The 17,630-nt window shown below is 43.4% G+C and overlaps 1 protein-coding gene across 1 annotated transcript in view; it reads right to left on the reverse strand.

The window, feature by feature from the left end:
• The window catches only part of map3k9 (mitogen-activated protein kinase kinase kinase 9), a 139,391-nt gene that overhangs the window by 14,899 nt on the left and 106,862 nt on the right, over nucleotides 1–17,630 (reverse strand). Inside the window, 1 exon segment of the mRNA XM_069915538.1 lies at nucleotides 15,152–15,305. Within this exon segment, the coding sequence (XP_069771639.1) occupies nucleotides 15,152–15,305 (154 nt within the window).

The raw sequence follows: 17,630 nt of genomic DNA on the forward strand, positions 1-17,630 counted from the left end.
GAGCTGTCTAGAAACATTAAATGCAGACACTTTCTGGCCCCAAGGGAATGATTGGTGGTGAGGGAGACATGAAGGGAGGTGGAGATGGGAGGAGAGGGGAATATGTGTCTAGTGGTCGTACCTATCCCTGTGGCCACAGGAGGTGCTCCAATTGTGGCCATATCTCCTCCCTCACCACCATTCGAGGCTCCAAACAGTCCTTCCAAGTAAAGCTACACTTCACTTGTGAGTCTGCAGAGGTCATCTCGTGCTCCCGCTGTGGTCTCATCTACACCAGAGAGACTGGATGCAGACTGGGAGATCACTTTGTTGAGCACCTCGGCTCTGTCCGCCGCAATAATGTGGATCTGCCAGTGGCTGCTCATTTCATTTTCTCCATCCCATTCCCTTGCCAACATGGCTGTACATGGTCTCGTACTGCCAGACTGAGACCACCCCCATGAATTGGAGGAACAACACCTCATCTTCTGACTGGGCACCCTCAAACCAGGTGGCATTAATAAGTCCCCCCCCCCCACACCACCCCTTCCCAACTTCCCCTGTCGTCTCTCCTTTCTCTGTCTCCTTTCACACAGACATGATAAATTCTACCTTGTTCCTTATTACATCTAATTACCACTTTTTGTTGATCTGGATCCCTCCCCTATTGTTTGAATTCTGAGACTTTCTGATACATCCTGTTTCTGCCTTTTCTGATTTTTACTTGAAGAAGGTCTCAGGTCTGAAACATCTGTGGTGATATGTAATTACACCACTAGGTCACCAGGGGTCTTCCCGGTGACCTTGTATATAAAGCAGTCCAGAGCTACAGTCTAGCCTTCCAGGTTTGTCTTGCAGAGAGACAAGACCTCTCAGTGTACATATTAGTTTATTAATGCTGTCTTATACTCAAAATGCTGGTGTGGTTATTGTCAGTACAATTTAATAAACTAATATGTACACTAAGAAGTTTTGTCTCTCTGCAAGACAAACCTGGAAGGCTAGACTGTAGCTCTGGACTGCTTTATATACAAGGTCACTGGGATGACCCCTGGGACCTAGTGGTGTAATTACATATCACCACAACGTCAGCGATACATCTTTGTCTCCTATAGATGCTGAAAGTCTAACTGAGTTCCTCCAGCATTTTGGTGAGTTAACGACAATCACAGCATCTGCAGACATTCATGTTTCACTCATTTAAGGAAATCAGTAATCCTTTGTTTCACTCTCCTGCGAAAAATTTGACACCATTCTCTGAGGGAGCAGTTGTACTTCTGACTTTTCCCTAGCTTGCCAAATTTCAGATATATTGTCGGAGGATATATATGACATCACATACAACCCTGAGATTCCTTTTTCCTGCAGGTGAGGTGGAATTACCACATATTGGTAGTGCAAAAAATGAAGTGTAAACAGATAATGAATGTAAACGAACCAACTTTGCAATACAGAGAGAACAAAAAGAAAATCAATAAAGTGCACAAGTAAGAGTCCTTAAATGAGTCTCTGAATTTGTCATTGAGGAGTCTGATGGTGGAGGGAGAGCAGCTGTTCCTGAACCTGGTGGTGTGAGTCTTGTGACGCCTACACCTCTTTCCTGATGGCAGCAGTGAGAACAGAGCATGTGCTGGGTGGTGAGGATCTTTGATGATTGATGCTGCTCTCCGATGGCAGCGTTCCCTGTAGATGTACTTGACAATTGTTGGATTTTCTGAATTCTGCTCCATTTCCCCAAGCAGAACACCCAATCTTTGGGTAATCTGGGGAATAAATGTGATTGTTTAGAATACTTGGGAGTTTAAAATGGGAGAACTGGGTAATTAATGGCCTGTTGTACAGTGCATTGTGACTCTAAGTCACATTCCAGAGAACCAAGTACAAGGATCTAAGCCAATGCACTGAGGAGTGCTGCACTGTCAAAGGACCCACCTGCTGTCCAAGGTCAATCAGCCCCCTTCTGCCTGAGAGTGTGGGGGCCTCGTCATTACATTGTCCTCAATTAACGCCATTATCTGGCTCCATATTTTACTGTTTGTGGGACGACCACATTGACTACTTTTTACGACTTCACTGAAGGTAAAGCACTTTGAGTTGCTCTGAGCTCATGGAACATGCTATATAAATGGAAAACCCAATTTCCATGACAGGACGCATCGATTTGGGAGAAAAAGGGAGATTCGCCATCACAACAACTAACAAGTCACGAGTGCTCTTGCGTGGAAAATCCAGCCATGTGGAAGACATTTGGAGAATGGAACAATCACGGTTAATTAAATTTAAAATGCACTTTTCCAATCAATTTGCTTATACTGGTATCCACAAATATGATTTTGTTTTAGATTTAGTCTTACAGGTCCATTCCAGCCCAGAAGCCATGCTGCCCAAATGCCCCAATTAACCTATAAACCCTGTTTATTTTTGGAAGGTAGGAGGAAACTGGAGCACCCGGTGGAAACCCACACAGGCACTGGGAGAACGCACAAGCCTTGGACAGACAGCTGCAGATTCGAACCCGGGTCACTGGTGCACTAACAGCTCTGCTATCCATGCCGCCCAGTTTTCTGGGAAGGTTATAATCATGGACAACAAACCAACTCCATACAGTTCCAGAAAGACAAGTTCATTTGACTGAACGCTGTCATTTTCTGACTTACCTCGCTCTTTTGACTGTCAGACTTTTAAGGAGAAGGTATTAATAACAGCCGCAGCAATTCGACTTGAGCCACAGCCAGTACCCAAGGTGGGATACCTTGTAAGGTTAGCAACGGGGTTTTCCTACAGAGTTTACACCAGTTTTATTTTCAAATCAATTTATACCATCTGCTCTCTCCAACAGCTGCCTGGGATGGTAGAAGCCGGCCAAAGTAGCATCTCTCCTCATTTTGATAAAGTTTTGTGACTCTCTGGTCTTGCTCACTGTGCGCCACTGTTCACTTTCCTATGACTTTGGGTCTGCCAAAGAACTTTCCAGCCATTGAACTACTCTTCAGGTGGAATGACAGTAATCATGTGGGAAACTTAACAGACAATGTGTGCTTTGCCCAACAGCAAAATTTTATCCACCAGTTAACATTTTTTTCTGATGCTGACAGAAGCATGAATATTGGTCAAAACATCAAGGAAACAATGCAATGAAATCCTTTAAATTCACCTGATAAGGTTTCCCCTACATCTGATTTGAAAGACTGAGCATTCATTGCTGACGTTCTCTGAGTCATAGCTTGTTAATTGGCAACTCCTATTATTTTAATTTCAATACATTATTCTGAAGAAAAGCCCCTGATCTTAATATACTGGAGGAAACTTTATTTCCTCTGGGGGGGGCGGGGGGGGAAATGTCAAAGCTGCCTGCTGGTGTGAACCTGAGAGAGCAGGGTTGGGAGACACAGCAGTGGTCTGCAACATCTGACTGTCCGGTCCTATCACCGATGCTCAATACAGGCTTTAAAAGTAGCTGATTTAAAAAAAAATTAAATCCTGCAACCACATCCTGGCCAGCATACCACGAGACCCCAGGGAGCAGCGGCACCAGAAACGGGATGACAGGCACCACTGGGAAGGAGAAGCATGGGACAGGTCAAGCACCACTGGGAAGGAGAAGCATGGGACAGGTCAGTGACCACGGCACAGACCAGCGAGGTGCTCAATAGCTGCAGGACCCACACAGGATGAGGGCGGCTGGAAACATGCAAAGGGCCCACACAGCCTGTGGGCTGCTGGAGACTGGCTCACGGAAACCAGGGAGCAGACCCGGGATTCGAGAGGGTGCCAAGGGGGAGAAGGGCTCCCGAAGGGCCTCGGGCCCTGAAGGGTCCCTAATCATATCAGAGGTTTGGATCTGGTACACGGGTGGCTGATGGTTTGAACAGGGATCTGTGTGGCTGCAAAGGCTGTGGGAGGACTGGAGGCAAATTCACGGAAACTCAGTGACTTTCAAGAGACTCTCCTTTTCTCCTATAGTTGGGGGTGTTAGGCAATGCTCATGGCAACACTGCTCGCCTTATGGCCAACAGACTTGAAAGTAGATCATGTTCATTACATTTTTAATACATTATTATATGACAATAAAGGAATCTTTGAAAACAAAATGATTAACATAATTTCTGCCAAGTTGTTGCTTTTAAAATCCAAGAAACAAAACATTTCACCTTGAAGCAAAGTTTCACTCAGGCAGAAAACAACATTCATTCCAATATAGTTTGATCAATGAAACGAAATAAAAGTTGTTTTTAAAATCCTTCACACAGAGATAAGAGGGCTGAGAGAAGAAGAAAAATGAGAGTGTGCATTTTTAGAATGATCATCAATAAAATCTATGTCATTTACCCCACTCATTACCTACATGCATCCAAACAATAAATTCTGGAACATCTGCCACACACGTGCCGACCTTCGACCTCCCAACTGAGTTCAGCCCTGTTTACGTCCCTCCACAGGCAGACTCTAGCCCCCTGCTACACCAAGGGATCGAACACTCTTGCCCCCTTCACCAGGGATCAAATACTCTTGACCAGTACTACATTGCGAGCCACAATGATCCAGTCACTTGATAACATCTGACAGCTTGCCTGTGGAAAAATATCACCTATGCGCTTTTGGGCTTTTTAAAAAAAATACTGAAGAGGACTCAGCTTCTGAGAGATTACGTGTCAGGAATTGCAAATAGTTGTATATTTCCCAACTTTATTTTGTTAAATAAGGCCTTGAAAAACAAGTTTTCAATAAATGTACTCAATTTAGAAATACTGGATTTCAGCCCACAACTCTCATTCAGTTTTGTTCTTCTTTTAACCTAATGTTGGAAAATATCAGGCCAGCTGTACAGATGACCTGTAGTTCGAGACAATATCGTGGCATGGTTACAGGGCCAACGAGCCAGGCTTGAATCTCATGCTGTCTATAAAGTGTTTACACGCTCTCCCCGTGTCTGCATGGGTTTCCTCTGGGTGCTCGTTTCCTTCCCTCCTCCAAAAATACACAGGATTTATCGATTAATTGGCTATTTGTGTGGCACAGCCTTGTGAGCAGGAAAGGTCTGTTACCATGCTAAATTGAATAGAAAAGCAAGTGGAACAGGGAGCTGTAGCCACAAAGAGGGAGAAAAAAGGACCAAGGGAAAGGAACATAAAAGTGGTCAACTGATTTTTTTTCTCTCTCCATAGACAAGGCTTTAAATTTAACAATTCTTTTTTTATCTCTTGCTGCTACTTTGAAGCATTTCTCTGCACCCTACCTCAGGCACTTCCTCCTTCCCACTTCCTGTTTCCAATTCAACCTGTTCGTCCTCCCACTTCCTCACTTCTGCTGAACAATCTGTGCACAAAATGCTGTGTACTTGCAGTACTTTCTGGATTTGATCTGTACCAGTGGTCTCCAAACTACACCCCCCCCCCCACCACTAAACTCACATGCTGCCTTAAGCACTCCCTATGCTATCAGTGCTCTGTGATTAGTAAGGGATTGCTTAAGGTGGGATGTGAGTGGGAAGGGAAGTTTGAGAATCACTGCTCTAGACCCAATTGTTAGTGAAATATTTTGCTTGTGAAAAATTGTCATTGGCCCATTACCTTTGGAGTTATGAAACCGTGCACATAACGAGTCAACTAGGTACAATTAAAAGTGGTTTTCACTTTTTCCTTTTTCTTTCCACCCACATTCCACCTTATGCAATCCCTTACTAATCACAGAGCACCTATGACATAGGGAATACTTAAAGGGGCATGTGAGTGGGAAGAAAAAGGTTGAAAAGCATTGCCTTTGTAGGAGGTATTTTTTTTAATCTACTTGAAGGATCTGAAGATAATTTTACCAGCTTTTCCATGGTTGTCCCAGTGCATTAAAACTTAGCAATTCTTACATCATCCCATATATTTCATGCACCCATTTTTGTGCCTTCATATCCTGATCAAAGTTGCAACTTAGAAGGGAGAAACAAAATTATTGCATATTTATTCAAGATCAACTTTATTTCAAATTTGATCAGTGGTTTAACTGCAACTCTGAAAGCATTCTGTCCACCAATACACTGGGAGATTTGCCTTCTTGTTTTGCTTTTTGCAAAAGAGCCCAATAGTGAGATATCCTATGCTATCAGTAAGATGGGGGTTGTTATTTTAGCTGGTTCATCTCTTGACTGCTGTGAGAAGTCTTCGGCTCCTTTTTACCTTTTCAACTTAGGTTGAGGATAATGGGCATAATGCAGGAATTCATCGATTCTCTCTTGCTCGTCCCATTTACAGCGAGCCATCTTTTTATACCTCCTTTGTCACATATAGGTTCTAGGGAGTGGTGCAGACTGGGTAGTAAAAATGTTTAAATCTTTTTATTCAAGACAATTTTGCCTCTTGAACAATTGAGGGTGAAAGTTAAATCACTCACAAGTTAAATAGTCATTTTTTTCAGATATCTACAAGTCAGACATTTTGTTCAGTCTAAGCTCTCTGATTTTCCATGGATTTCTTGATTCACCTTTTTGATTTTAAACTTTCTCATACAGGCTCAATATCAATTATTGATAGTAATTTAGGGGATAATTTGGAGCACGAGGGATTTGTCATTCACAGAGGTGGACTGGGACACTACTTTAAAGTTGATTAATGAATCCTCCTTCTGTACACGACATTGCAGCTCCAAGTGGTACATAGAGCACATTGTTCCAAAGTGAAACCATTTTGCTTTTATTGATTCATATTGTAAGAAATGTAAGAATTTTCTTTTTCAAAGTACTTGATAAAATAAAATTCTCAGTAATTAAAGCTGATACTGTGGTCATCAGATATTTATTGGGATGGAAACAAATGTACAACAATCGAACTCCAGGAAAAAATGATCAGCAGCATGTTCTGCAGAGACATGGGCAATGCTCCATCATAGACCATCTTGCTTCACAGCTCTGGGTGCTTTACATGAGGAGTTCAGCTCAAGGAATATCCCAGTAATTTTATAAAGTGCAGATGAACAAACTAACAGGTGCAATGTGACTCCTGAAGCATGTAATAGAATTCAAATCATTGATAGGCTTGGGGAATGTAATTGCCATTGGCAAATAATTTATTTTGGGTTGGGTATTTTGTCAGTAGAGGCCATATTTTGCCTGAAACATTATTTAGAGACAGTAGCAAAGGAGATCCAGGAGTTTGGACAATAAAAGTCATGATGCAAGTTTGTTAAAAAGGCAGAGTAGCTGGAACACTGATCAGATTATTTGAGTGATTTGCTCATTTGTGGCAACATTAGTTATTAGCTCAGATCTTACATGGGTAAGAACTATTCACAGCAAAGCTTCTCTAGACATCTAGTCAGGGCAAGTCCCATTAGATAGGATAGGTTAACAATAGAAGCAAAATTTGGGCATCTGTAAGTTATTGTATGGTTGGGTAAATCCTTGAAGCTATGATTCAGGAAGAAATAGCAAGACCTCTGGATGGAAGTGGTTCCATCAGCTAGAGGAGAGGAGGGAGGAAAGGGTGGTGGGATGAGCACAGGGTCAAAGCGAAAGAAGCTGAGAAGTGATAGGGGAGAGGGGTAAGAAGGAAGGGAAGGGGAGGGAAGAAGGCATAGGTAAAGAGAAAATCTGGGGTAGAGGGTTACTGGAAATTGGAGGTCGATATTGATGCCATCAGGTTGGAGACTGCCGAGACCCAATGGAAGATGTCATTCCTCAAGTGTGTGCGTGATCTCAGTTTTGCACCTCATGAAGCCATGTGGCAATGGAATGTGAAACTGAAGTGATTGGCCACTGGGAGCTCCTTGCCGTTGCAGCGAGGAGTAGGCCAAGCAATCAATGAGAATCGTGGTTGAATCTCCTTCCTTGTCTATTTCCCTACGACTATACCTGTTTGTTTGCCTTATCAGTCTGGGACCTTGTTTCGTTGAGCACTTCCATTCTGTCTTGCTGCAACAGCAAGGACCTCCCAATGGCCCATCACTTTAATTCCACACACTATTGTATATAGGTAATTCTCTGGTTGGCAGTCAGTGGTGTGCGGAGTGCAGAGGTCCAGAGCTGAGCCCATAACAGTTCACGAAGAGGGGACCGAGTGCACCATACATAAGCTTGCTGATGACATTAAATTCAGTGGAAAAACAAATTGTGCAGAGAGTCTACAAAGATATATAGATAAGTGAGGGGGAAAGGATCAGGCAGATGGAGCATAATGTTGATGAATATGAGGTCATTCACTTTGGAAGGAAAGATAGAAGATCTGGACAGTGAAACCCTGATTTAATGTAAATTCAGATATAACGCAGTAAGTCATTGGACCTTTTTCTCGCTCTTTCTGCAACTGAGATAATTTTGTGTTCTCTTTTTTTCTTTTTTAAAAAAAGATTAAAATGGAACGAATTGCTTGCAAAGATCGTGAGATGCTGTTGTTTTGTGTAAACGAGACTGAGACACACAAGTTAAAACTGGTTATGATTGGCAAGTGTTGCTCACCCCCGCTGTTTCCACCGTGTCAACGTGACATCACTACCGTGCGAGTGCATGGCACAGCAGCCATGCTTGTGTCATCTTTGAGGAAAGTTTTGACCCTGCTGTCCGCGCTCATTTGCGTAAAGCAAAAGCTAGAACCCAAAGCTCTTGTTTTGCTTGACAACTGCCCCGCTCATCTGCCAGCAGCCAACCAGGAAAGCTGTGATGGAAGGATGCCCCGAGAACACTACATCCAAGAGCCATAAGAATCCTCCAACTCAGAATCATTCTAGATTTCGCTCACACCCAGCGACCCCTGCTGCATTCAGGCAAGGAACACTCTTTTAAAGAAGTAAACTGTAAATGAGGATTGCTAAAATTCTTGAATGTTGTTATTTGTTGCTTTGTTTATTAAAAAGCTTTACTAAAAATTATTTTGTGTTTTAATTTCTACTGTAACAACAACAATTTATTCGCGGAACCTTTAATTTAAGGGTAATTGACTTGCCAGAAGGCAAACGCGAAAAATAAATGGGTCAAATAGGGGTGTTTTAGGCCAACATTGGGTCAGTTTGAACGCTGATTTAGTACAACCTGCTTTTTTTTTGCAATGACATTTTATGGACCCCCAAATATCGAGTTATAGCGTGACCAAACTGTACATATAAGTGGTGAAAAACTGCAGCATGCAGTTGTGCAGATGGATTTGGGAGAGCTTGTGTGTGAATCGCAGAAGGTTGATTTGCAGGTGCAACGGGTAATAAAGGCGGAAAACGGGACGTTGGCCTTCATTACTAGAGGGATGGAATTTAAGAGTAGGGAGGTTCTGCTGAAACTGTACAAGGTCCTGGTGAGACCACCCCTGGAGAATTGTGTGCAGTTCTGGTCTCCTGACCAGAGAACGGATAGACTGCTTTGGAGGTGGTGCAGGGGAGGTTCACCAGCTTGATTCTGGAAATAAGGGGATTAGCTTATCAGAAGAGATTGTGGCGCCTATGAATACACCCACTGGAATTCAGATGAATGAGAGAGGATCTTATGGAACCATTTAACATTAAAATAGAGACAGGAAAGTTGTTTCCACTGCTAGACTAGAATGGGGTCATAGCCTCAAGATTCTGGGAAATAAAGGACTTAGATGAGGAGAAACTGTTTTTACCAGAGGGAAGTGAATTAGTGGAATTCTCTGCCCAAGGAAGTTGCCTCATTAAATATATTTAAGACATCGAGTTTTGCATAGTCAGGGAATTAAGGGATTATGGGGAACAAGCGGGTAAGTAGAGCTGAGACCATGGCCAGATCAACCGTGATTTTATTGAATGACAGAGCAGACTTGTTTTCCATATGGGTCCTCTTTCTTATGTTCTGGATTCATCTAGAACCTGCAGGTAGGATTTATGCCTATGGGGTTAGTGCTCTGCTCAAGTTGCCAGATGTGGGAGCCATGGGTGACCTCCACCCTCCCAAATGTCCATATCAGTGCCAGGTGCAAAGAGGTGGGGTTCCTTAGGGGCCGAGTTGATGAACTGGAGCTTCAGCTTGATGACCTTAGGCTCGCAAGAGAGAGTGAGGAGGTAAGCGACAGGACTTTAAATCTTCCCACAGGACATACCTGCAGGGGATGTAATGAGACACAAGCATTAAAAAATAAAATTAAAGAAATGGAGTTGCAGCTTGATGATCTGAGGCTTATCAGGGAGAGTGAAGAATTATAGATACAACGCTCAGGAAAGTGCTTACCCTTGGATTGGGGGGGTCAGGTAAGTGGACTACTGTCAGGGGAGGGGGGAAAGTTGCTAGCTCTGTGGTGAGCACCCCGGTGGCTACTGCTCTTAGGAACAAATATAGTGTATTGGATGTAGTTGGGGAAGATAACCTGCCAGAGGTTGCACCAAGGGAACTGGTGGTGCGGAAAGGAAGGAAGGGGAACAAGGTGGTCATTGGGGACTCCATCGTCAGGGGAACAGACAAAAGATTCTGCGAACCTGACAAGTGTTCCCGTATGGTGTGTTGCCTCCCAGGAACCAGGGTGCGAGACGTCTCGGATAGGGTTCAGAGTATCCTGGGGTGGGAAGGTGAATGGCCAGAAGTCCTGATACACGTGAGTACAAATGACGTGGATAAGATGAAAGAGGAGAACCTGAAGAGGGACTATCGTGAGCTCGGAAGGAGGTTAAGAAGCAGAACCTCCAGGATTGTAATCTCGGGGCTGCTACCTGTGCTGTACATGGGTGGGGGCAAAAATAATAAAATCAGGAGGTTAAATGTATGGCTGGAGGAATGGTGCAGAGTGCAGGGATTCAGGTTCATTGACCATTCGGATCTCTTCTGGGGAAGACAAGACCTCTACAGGAGGGATGGTTTACACCTGAATGTAATGGGGGCCAACATACTGGCAGTTAGGTTTAAAAATGCTGTCAGATTTGATTTAAACTAATTTGGCAGGGGGAAGGGAACAGGACTGATAGGGAAGCAGATAGGAAAGTGAATATAGGGGTGGTTCCGTTAGACGGTGAAACAATAAGGAAAAAGGGAACTAAAAAGAATAGGAGAGTAGGGGCAAGTGCATCGAGAACAAAGGTGGAGGGAGAAAGGAGATATAGTATCAAGGTATTGTGTATGAATGCACGGAGTGTAAGGAATAAAATGGATGAGCTTGAGGCAGAAATGGCAATGGGAGGTTATGATATTGTCGGAGTAACGGAGACATGGCTGCAGGAAGGGCAGGATTGGGAAATAAATGTTCCCGGGTACACTTCCTATAGAAAAGACAGAAAGTTAGGAAGAGGAGGTGGGGTAGCTCTGTTGGTAAGAAATGAAATTCAGGTGTTTGAAAGGAAAGACATTGAAACAGGTGGGGTAGAGTCTGTTTGGATAGAATTAAGAAATTGTAAAGGCATGAGGACCATAATGGGGGTCATTTACAGGCCTCTGAAAAGTAGCTCAGATATCAGTAGAAGTATAAATCAGGAATTAAGAGTGGCATGTCAAAGTGGTAGCAATACAGTAGTTATGGGGGACTTTAACATGAAGGTGGACTGGGATAATCAGACAGGGTCAGGAGCACAAGAGACTGAGTTTATTGAATGTCTATGAGATACTTTCTTGGAGCAGCTAGTGGAGGAACCTACCAGGGGGAAGTCGATTCTGGACTTGGTGCTGTGCAGTGACGCAGAGTTAATAAGTGACCTCGATGTAGGGGAGCCATTAGGGAATAGTGACCATGGTATGGTTACTTTTGAGCTGCAATTACAAAGGGAAAAAGAAAGGAAGTCGGAAGCATCTGTACTGCAGTTAAATAAAGGGGATTATGCATCTATGAGGGAGGAGCTAGCCAAAATAAAATGGAAAGATACACTAGCTGGGAGGACAACTGGGGAAAAATGGCAGGTATTTTTGGACATTTTTCACAGGTTTCATGACAAATTTATTCCAAAGTGGAGGAAAGGCTCTAGGAGATGCAAATGGCAGCCGTGGCTAACTAATGAAATCAAGTGTAATATCAAATCCAAAGGGAGTAAGTATAGGATAGCGAAGCAGAGTGGGAAGTTAGAGGATTGGGAAACCTTCAAAGAGCATCAGAGGGTAACTAAGAAAGTCATAAGAGATGGGAAAATGAAGTACGAGAGGAAATTAGCAAATAATATAATGGAGGATAGCAAAAGCTTTTTTAAATATGTGAAGAGGAAGAAATTGGTTCGGTCTAAAATTGGTCCATTAAGAATGGAAAAGGGTGAAATTATTACCGGAAACAAGGAGATGTCTGAGGAATTTAACAAATACTTTGCAACTGTCTTCACCAAGGAGGATATAGGTTATGGTCAGTTAGGGGGTAGTGGTCATGCGGTATCAAGAGACTTGGGGAACTTTCCTGGGAAAGTAGGGGATCTAATGGATATCTGGATCAAGAAACAGGAGGTTGTGAGTAAATTGTTGGGACTGAGGGCTGATAAATCCCCAGGGCCTGATGGGCTGGATCCCAGGGTACTTAAAGAAGTTGCTATGGAAATTGTGGAAGCACTGGTCGACATTTTTCAAAGTTCCATAGATTCGGGGGAGGTCCTTGAGGATTGGAGAGTGGCTGATGTGGTGCCGATTTTTAAGAAGGGAGGGAGGGAGAAAACGGGAAATTATAGACCGGTCAGCCTGACGTCAGTGGTGGGGAAGATATTGGAGTTTATCATAAAAGGAGTAATAGCAGTACACTTAGGCAGAAATAATAGTATAAGGGCTAGTCAGCATGGATTCCTTAAGGGTAAGTCATGCTTGACTAACCTTCTGGAATTTTTCGAGGATGTGACAAAGAGGGTGGACTTGGGAGAGCCAATGGATGTGGTGTATTTGGACTTCCAGAAGGCCTTTGATAAGGTACCGCACGGGAGACTAGTGGGCAAGATCAGGGAGCATGGTATTGGAGGTAAGGTGCTGACATGGATAGGAAATTGGTTAAGAAATAGGAAACAAAGGGTTGGGGTAAGCGGGTCTTTTTCAGGATGGCAGGATGTGATGAGTGGAGTTCCGCAGGGATCGGTATTGGGTCCTCAGTTGTTTGTAATTTATGTAAATGATTTGGATGAAGGGATTATTAATAACTTGAGCAAATTTGCAGATGACACGAGACTGTGTGGCGGTGTGGGGTGTGAGGAGGATGTCAGGAAAATGTAGAGGGACTTGGACAGGTTGGGGGTGTGGGCTGCTGAATGGAAGATAACGTTCAATGTAAGCAAATGTGAGGTTATCCATTTTGGGGGCAATAATAGGAAAGCTGAGTATTATTTAAATGGAGTCAAGCTAGGGAGTGGGGAGGAGCAAATGGATCTGGGAGTACTTGTTCACCGGTCACTGAAGACTAGCATGCAGGTTCAGAAAGCTGTGAAGAAGGCAAATGGCATGTTGGCTTTCATAAAGAGGGGATTGGAGTATAGGAACAGAGACGCCCTTCTGCAGTTGTACAGGGCCCTGGTGAGACCCCACCAGGAGTATTGCGTCCAGTTTTGGTCTCCAATTTTGAGGAAGGACATACTAGCTATAGAGGGTGTGCAGCGCAGATTTACAAGGTTAGTTCCAGGGATGGCGGGGTTGACATATGCTGAAAGGCTAGAAAAACTGGACTTGTATCCGATGGAGTTTAGAAGGATGAGGGGGGACATGATTGAGGTATACAAAATTATCAGGGGGATAGACAGGGTGAAGTCGGATCACTTGTTCCCAATGATGGGGGAGACGATGACTAGAGGGCATAGTTTAAGAATACAGGGTAGGCCCTTTAGGACGGAGATGAGAAAACATTTTTTTACCCAGAGAAGTGTGAATCTGTGGAATGCTCTGCCACAGAGGGTGGTAGAGGCAGATTCGCTGATTATGTTCAAAATAGAGTTAGATAAGACTCTAGTGGGCAAAGGAGTTAAGGGTTATGGGGATAAGGTACTGATGGTAGTGATCAGCCATGATCTGTAAAATGGTGGTGCTGGCTCGACAGGCCAAAGGGCCTACTCCAGCTCCTATTGTCTATTGTCTATTGTCTATTGACCTTACTGGGGTATGGTAGCTAAATTAATGTCATTGTGCACTCATAGAAATTGTTAAGGACTCATACGGATAATCTTGCATGGTTAATCCATATTGATATCCCAAATCAATTCAAGGAACATTTCTAATACGTCAGGAATTTACCCGAAGAGGTAGGTTCAATGCCAGTGAGAAATGAGAAGACATGTGATTTAAAGAAGCAGTCCAAAACACTGACTGTCCATTTCCTTCCATGGATACTATCTGTCCTGCTGGGTTCTTCCAATGACTTGCTTTTTGCACCTGATCTAACGGTTGGGCCACTGTCCTAAGGTTCCTCCAACCTGTGGGATCCTTGAGGGGGACTGAGGGCTGAGGCTGCACCAGACAAATGTCATACAACAGAAGTAAATGATAGTCAAAGCTGCCAGTGTGTCAAATTACACCAAGACTTTGGGTGGGGGAGGGGGGGGGACAAAGGGAATTCTCCAAAAATCCAGCCTAGTTATTCCCAACCCTCCTCTATTTTCCCAAGGGGTGTTCCTACACCAGGTGATGTTGAAAAATAGAAGCCAAAGGATACCAAGAATTTGTAGAGAACATTTGAATTGAGCCATTTATTGCCACATATGCCGATGTATGGTGAGAAACTTGGTTTTTCGTGCTATCCAGGCAAGTCAATCTGTACCTAGTGCAGTGTGTAATCCAGACAAGTCAATCTGTACCTAGTGAGCATGCTATCCAGGCAAGTCAATCTGTACCTAGTGCAGTGTGTAATCCAGACAAGTCAATCTGTACCTAGTGCAGCATGCTATCCAGTTAAGTCAATCTGTACCTAGTGCAGCATGCTATCCAGTTAAGTCAATCTGTACCTAGTGCAGCAAGCAATGCAAAAATAAAAACAAAAGTGCTGTGGATAGTGTTAAAGATGAAAAGCACAATTCCTGAGAGGACCATTCCAAAGTCTGTTAACAACAGGGAAGGAACTGCCCTTGAATCTGGAGGTCTCCATTGTCAAACATAAGCATCATCTGCCTGTAGAAGGCTGGGGTGTGTCAGGAGGGGAGTGTACAACTAGGCCTGTGTTACACTGGGGACGCATGTTCCAGCTCTGACCTATGGATGCTGGGTACTGCCAGATTTAAAGAGCTGTCCATTACACACTCTGTAACATTTTTGCTTTGAAAAAAACTTTGACAACATGCTGGAAATGAGCACAGCAAAAGAAACTGGAGGCTCTTCTCTTACCTCTCTTCTACACTGCCAAGATCCTTCTGGTACAAAGAGCTGGAGCCCCACGTCCGACCTTTCTTTTTATGCCCCTTTTTTTCTTCCTCTTCACACTCTTCTCGCTGAAACATTGAACTGCGACCCCAGGACTTTTGGCTTTCACCTGGTGTTACTATGAAAGGGTTAAAAAGATGGCTGTTTACCCCAATGGTTACACATCGGACATTGGCAAAATAATATTCAGTTATTTAACATGGAGGACTTTCATGCCACCTGCTTTGCAATGATTTATATCAGCTAAAGCCTAACAAAATACATTTTGGATTCATCCATTGGTCCATAACCCTCCACTCCTCACCCATGTGGCTGTGATTGTCACACGCACCCTGACAATGAGAGCAACCTATTTAAGTGATGGGACAGGAACCTATCTCTTGACTCAGATTTTCCCAATTCAATGCCTATGGATTACCGGCACATTTTGTTAGGCTGGAATAGCGATTTGCATGATGCTGTTACAGTGCCAGCGACCTGGGTTTGAATCTGGAGCTGTCTATAAAGAGTTTGTCCATTCTCCCCGTGTCTGCATGGGTTTCCTCCCACCCTTCAAAATGTATGGGGTTTGTAGGTTAGTTGGGGTATTTGGGTGGCACAGGCTTGTGAGCTGAAAGGGTCTATTACCGTGCTGCATGTCTAAAAAAAACCTGAGAACCATTAATACAGCTTTCAACCTTTCTAGAAATTACGCCCACTGCGCTGAATTTCATAAGACATAAGGTAAAGTTTAAAACCTTGTGTTTTTTCACTCTTAGTTAATTTTGTGCCTGTCTCTTTAATAGAGTTGTTGTTTTTAGTGTTACCATAGTGACTATAATGTAATATGTCATAATATCCGCCAGACTAACGGCTTACTCATTATTCAACAAGATGTGAAGGAAGCGTGAGCACGAGAAAGTTTTCTTTGAATTTTTCTCTGTATCTCTTTAAATACTGTTATGTATCTCTTTAAAGTTTTAGCTTCTTTATATTCATTTTATATCTCTATCATTATACAGTAAATGCTTCGTTTATTCATCGGTATGAAAGTCTTAATGCAAAGTTATGAAAAATGTTTATCTGTTTTATCGCCAAATTAAAACTACGTAAAGCAGCAGAGTTGGATTTGTTAGATTAAAGAGAGTGAAATTTGAAATATCATAGCTCTTGCTTTTGGAAGATGATTATTTGAAAGTAGGATACATTAGAATTAGAAAATGTCATCTATACACAATTCCTCAAAATTGGTTAGATCACAGATTTCTGAAAATGGATGAAATTGCAGAACATGTCACCTGAAACATCAGTAAATATCTCACTTGATAACAGAATAATATTTATAACATTTCATTGCTTAGTCACAATTCCTAATAGTTTTATATAATATTTTCCATTGCTGTAACACTCCTGCTCATTCAGTGGTAGGGGACTCGAGGTACTCTGCTTGGATCTCCAATCCAGTTATCTGCCTTCCTCACTCACGTCCAAAGTCTTTCTGCCCACCCATCCCAACCCAACCATGTTTGCAACCAAGCAAAGTTTTCCCCAAGCTAAAACACGAAGGAAAGCCATCAGACAAATTCCTTCTGTCTCTCATTTCCCCTTCTCCGTTACCGACATCTAAACATTCCAACTGCCTCGTGAACAATTCTGGGTTTTTGGTTTCTGTGTTGGATCTTAAAGTCCATTCATCACAATGAGCTTTCTGTTCTCAATGCCACTCAAGATCCCCAGCCAAGAACAATCTACCTTTAAGTACTGCTGACATATGGCCTTTCTAATTCTGTGCAAGGACTCATGAACAACTGTGAAGTAACATCAGTTGCGATCAGTCATAGATATGCCAAGGTGCAAAAACTTCTCTGATGATGGCTTCAGTGTGACTCGATTTCAGACTGGCAGATTCTCTTGGTTGCAAACCCCTTTCTGCAGCATTGTTTCTTTGTCGCAGTCTGGATGGGCGTTCACCGCAGCTTTGTCTTCCCTTTCCGAGAAGATTGAGCCAGACCAGCTCACACGCAGAATCTATTTGAGGTCGTTTGAAGTCATATGCCAAACAGAAACAGGCCCTTTGGCCCACACCTCTTGGAACTAATCACCCAAGATGGTGACACCTGCATTCGACAGTGGCCACAAGGGGTTGCAGGTTCTAGGGGAGTAACAATGAGAACACCTCACCCCATTAAGAAGAAGCAGAGTAGACTACCCAAAGGAAGGTGACAGACCAGTGAGGGGCTCTGCAGCTGAAGGACGCACATAAGCTGGAGACTGGCTCTTGAGGACCAGGGATCGGAACTAGGATTGGGGAGGGTGCTGAGGGCAAGGCGGGCTCCCGAATGCCCCTGGATGCTGAAGCCCTTGCTCATCACATCAGAGGTTTCGATCTGGGCTTGCGGCGTCAATGGTTTGAACTAAGCTGGAATCTTGGGCAGGGTGCTGGAGACGAATCCACGGACACTCA

This window comes from Narcine bancroftii, chromosome 2, assembly GCF_036971445.1.
Source record: "Narcine bancroftii isolate sNarBan1 chromosome 2, sNarBan1.hap1, whole genome shotgun sequence".
NCBI lineage: Eukaryota > Metazoa > Chordata > Chondrichthyes > Torpediniformes > Narcinidae > Narcine > Narcine bancroftii.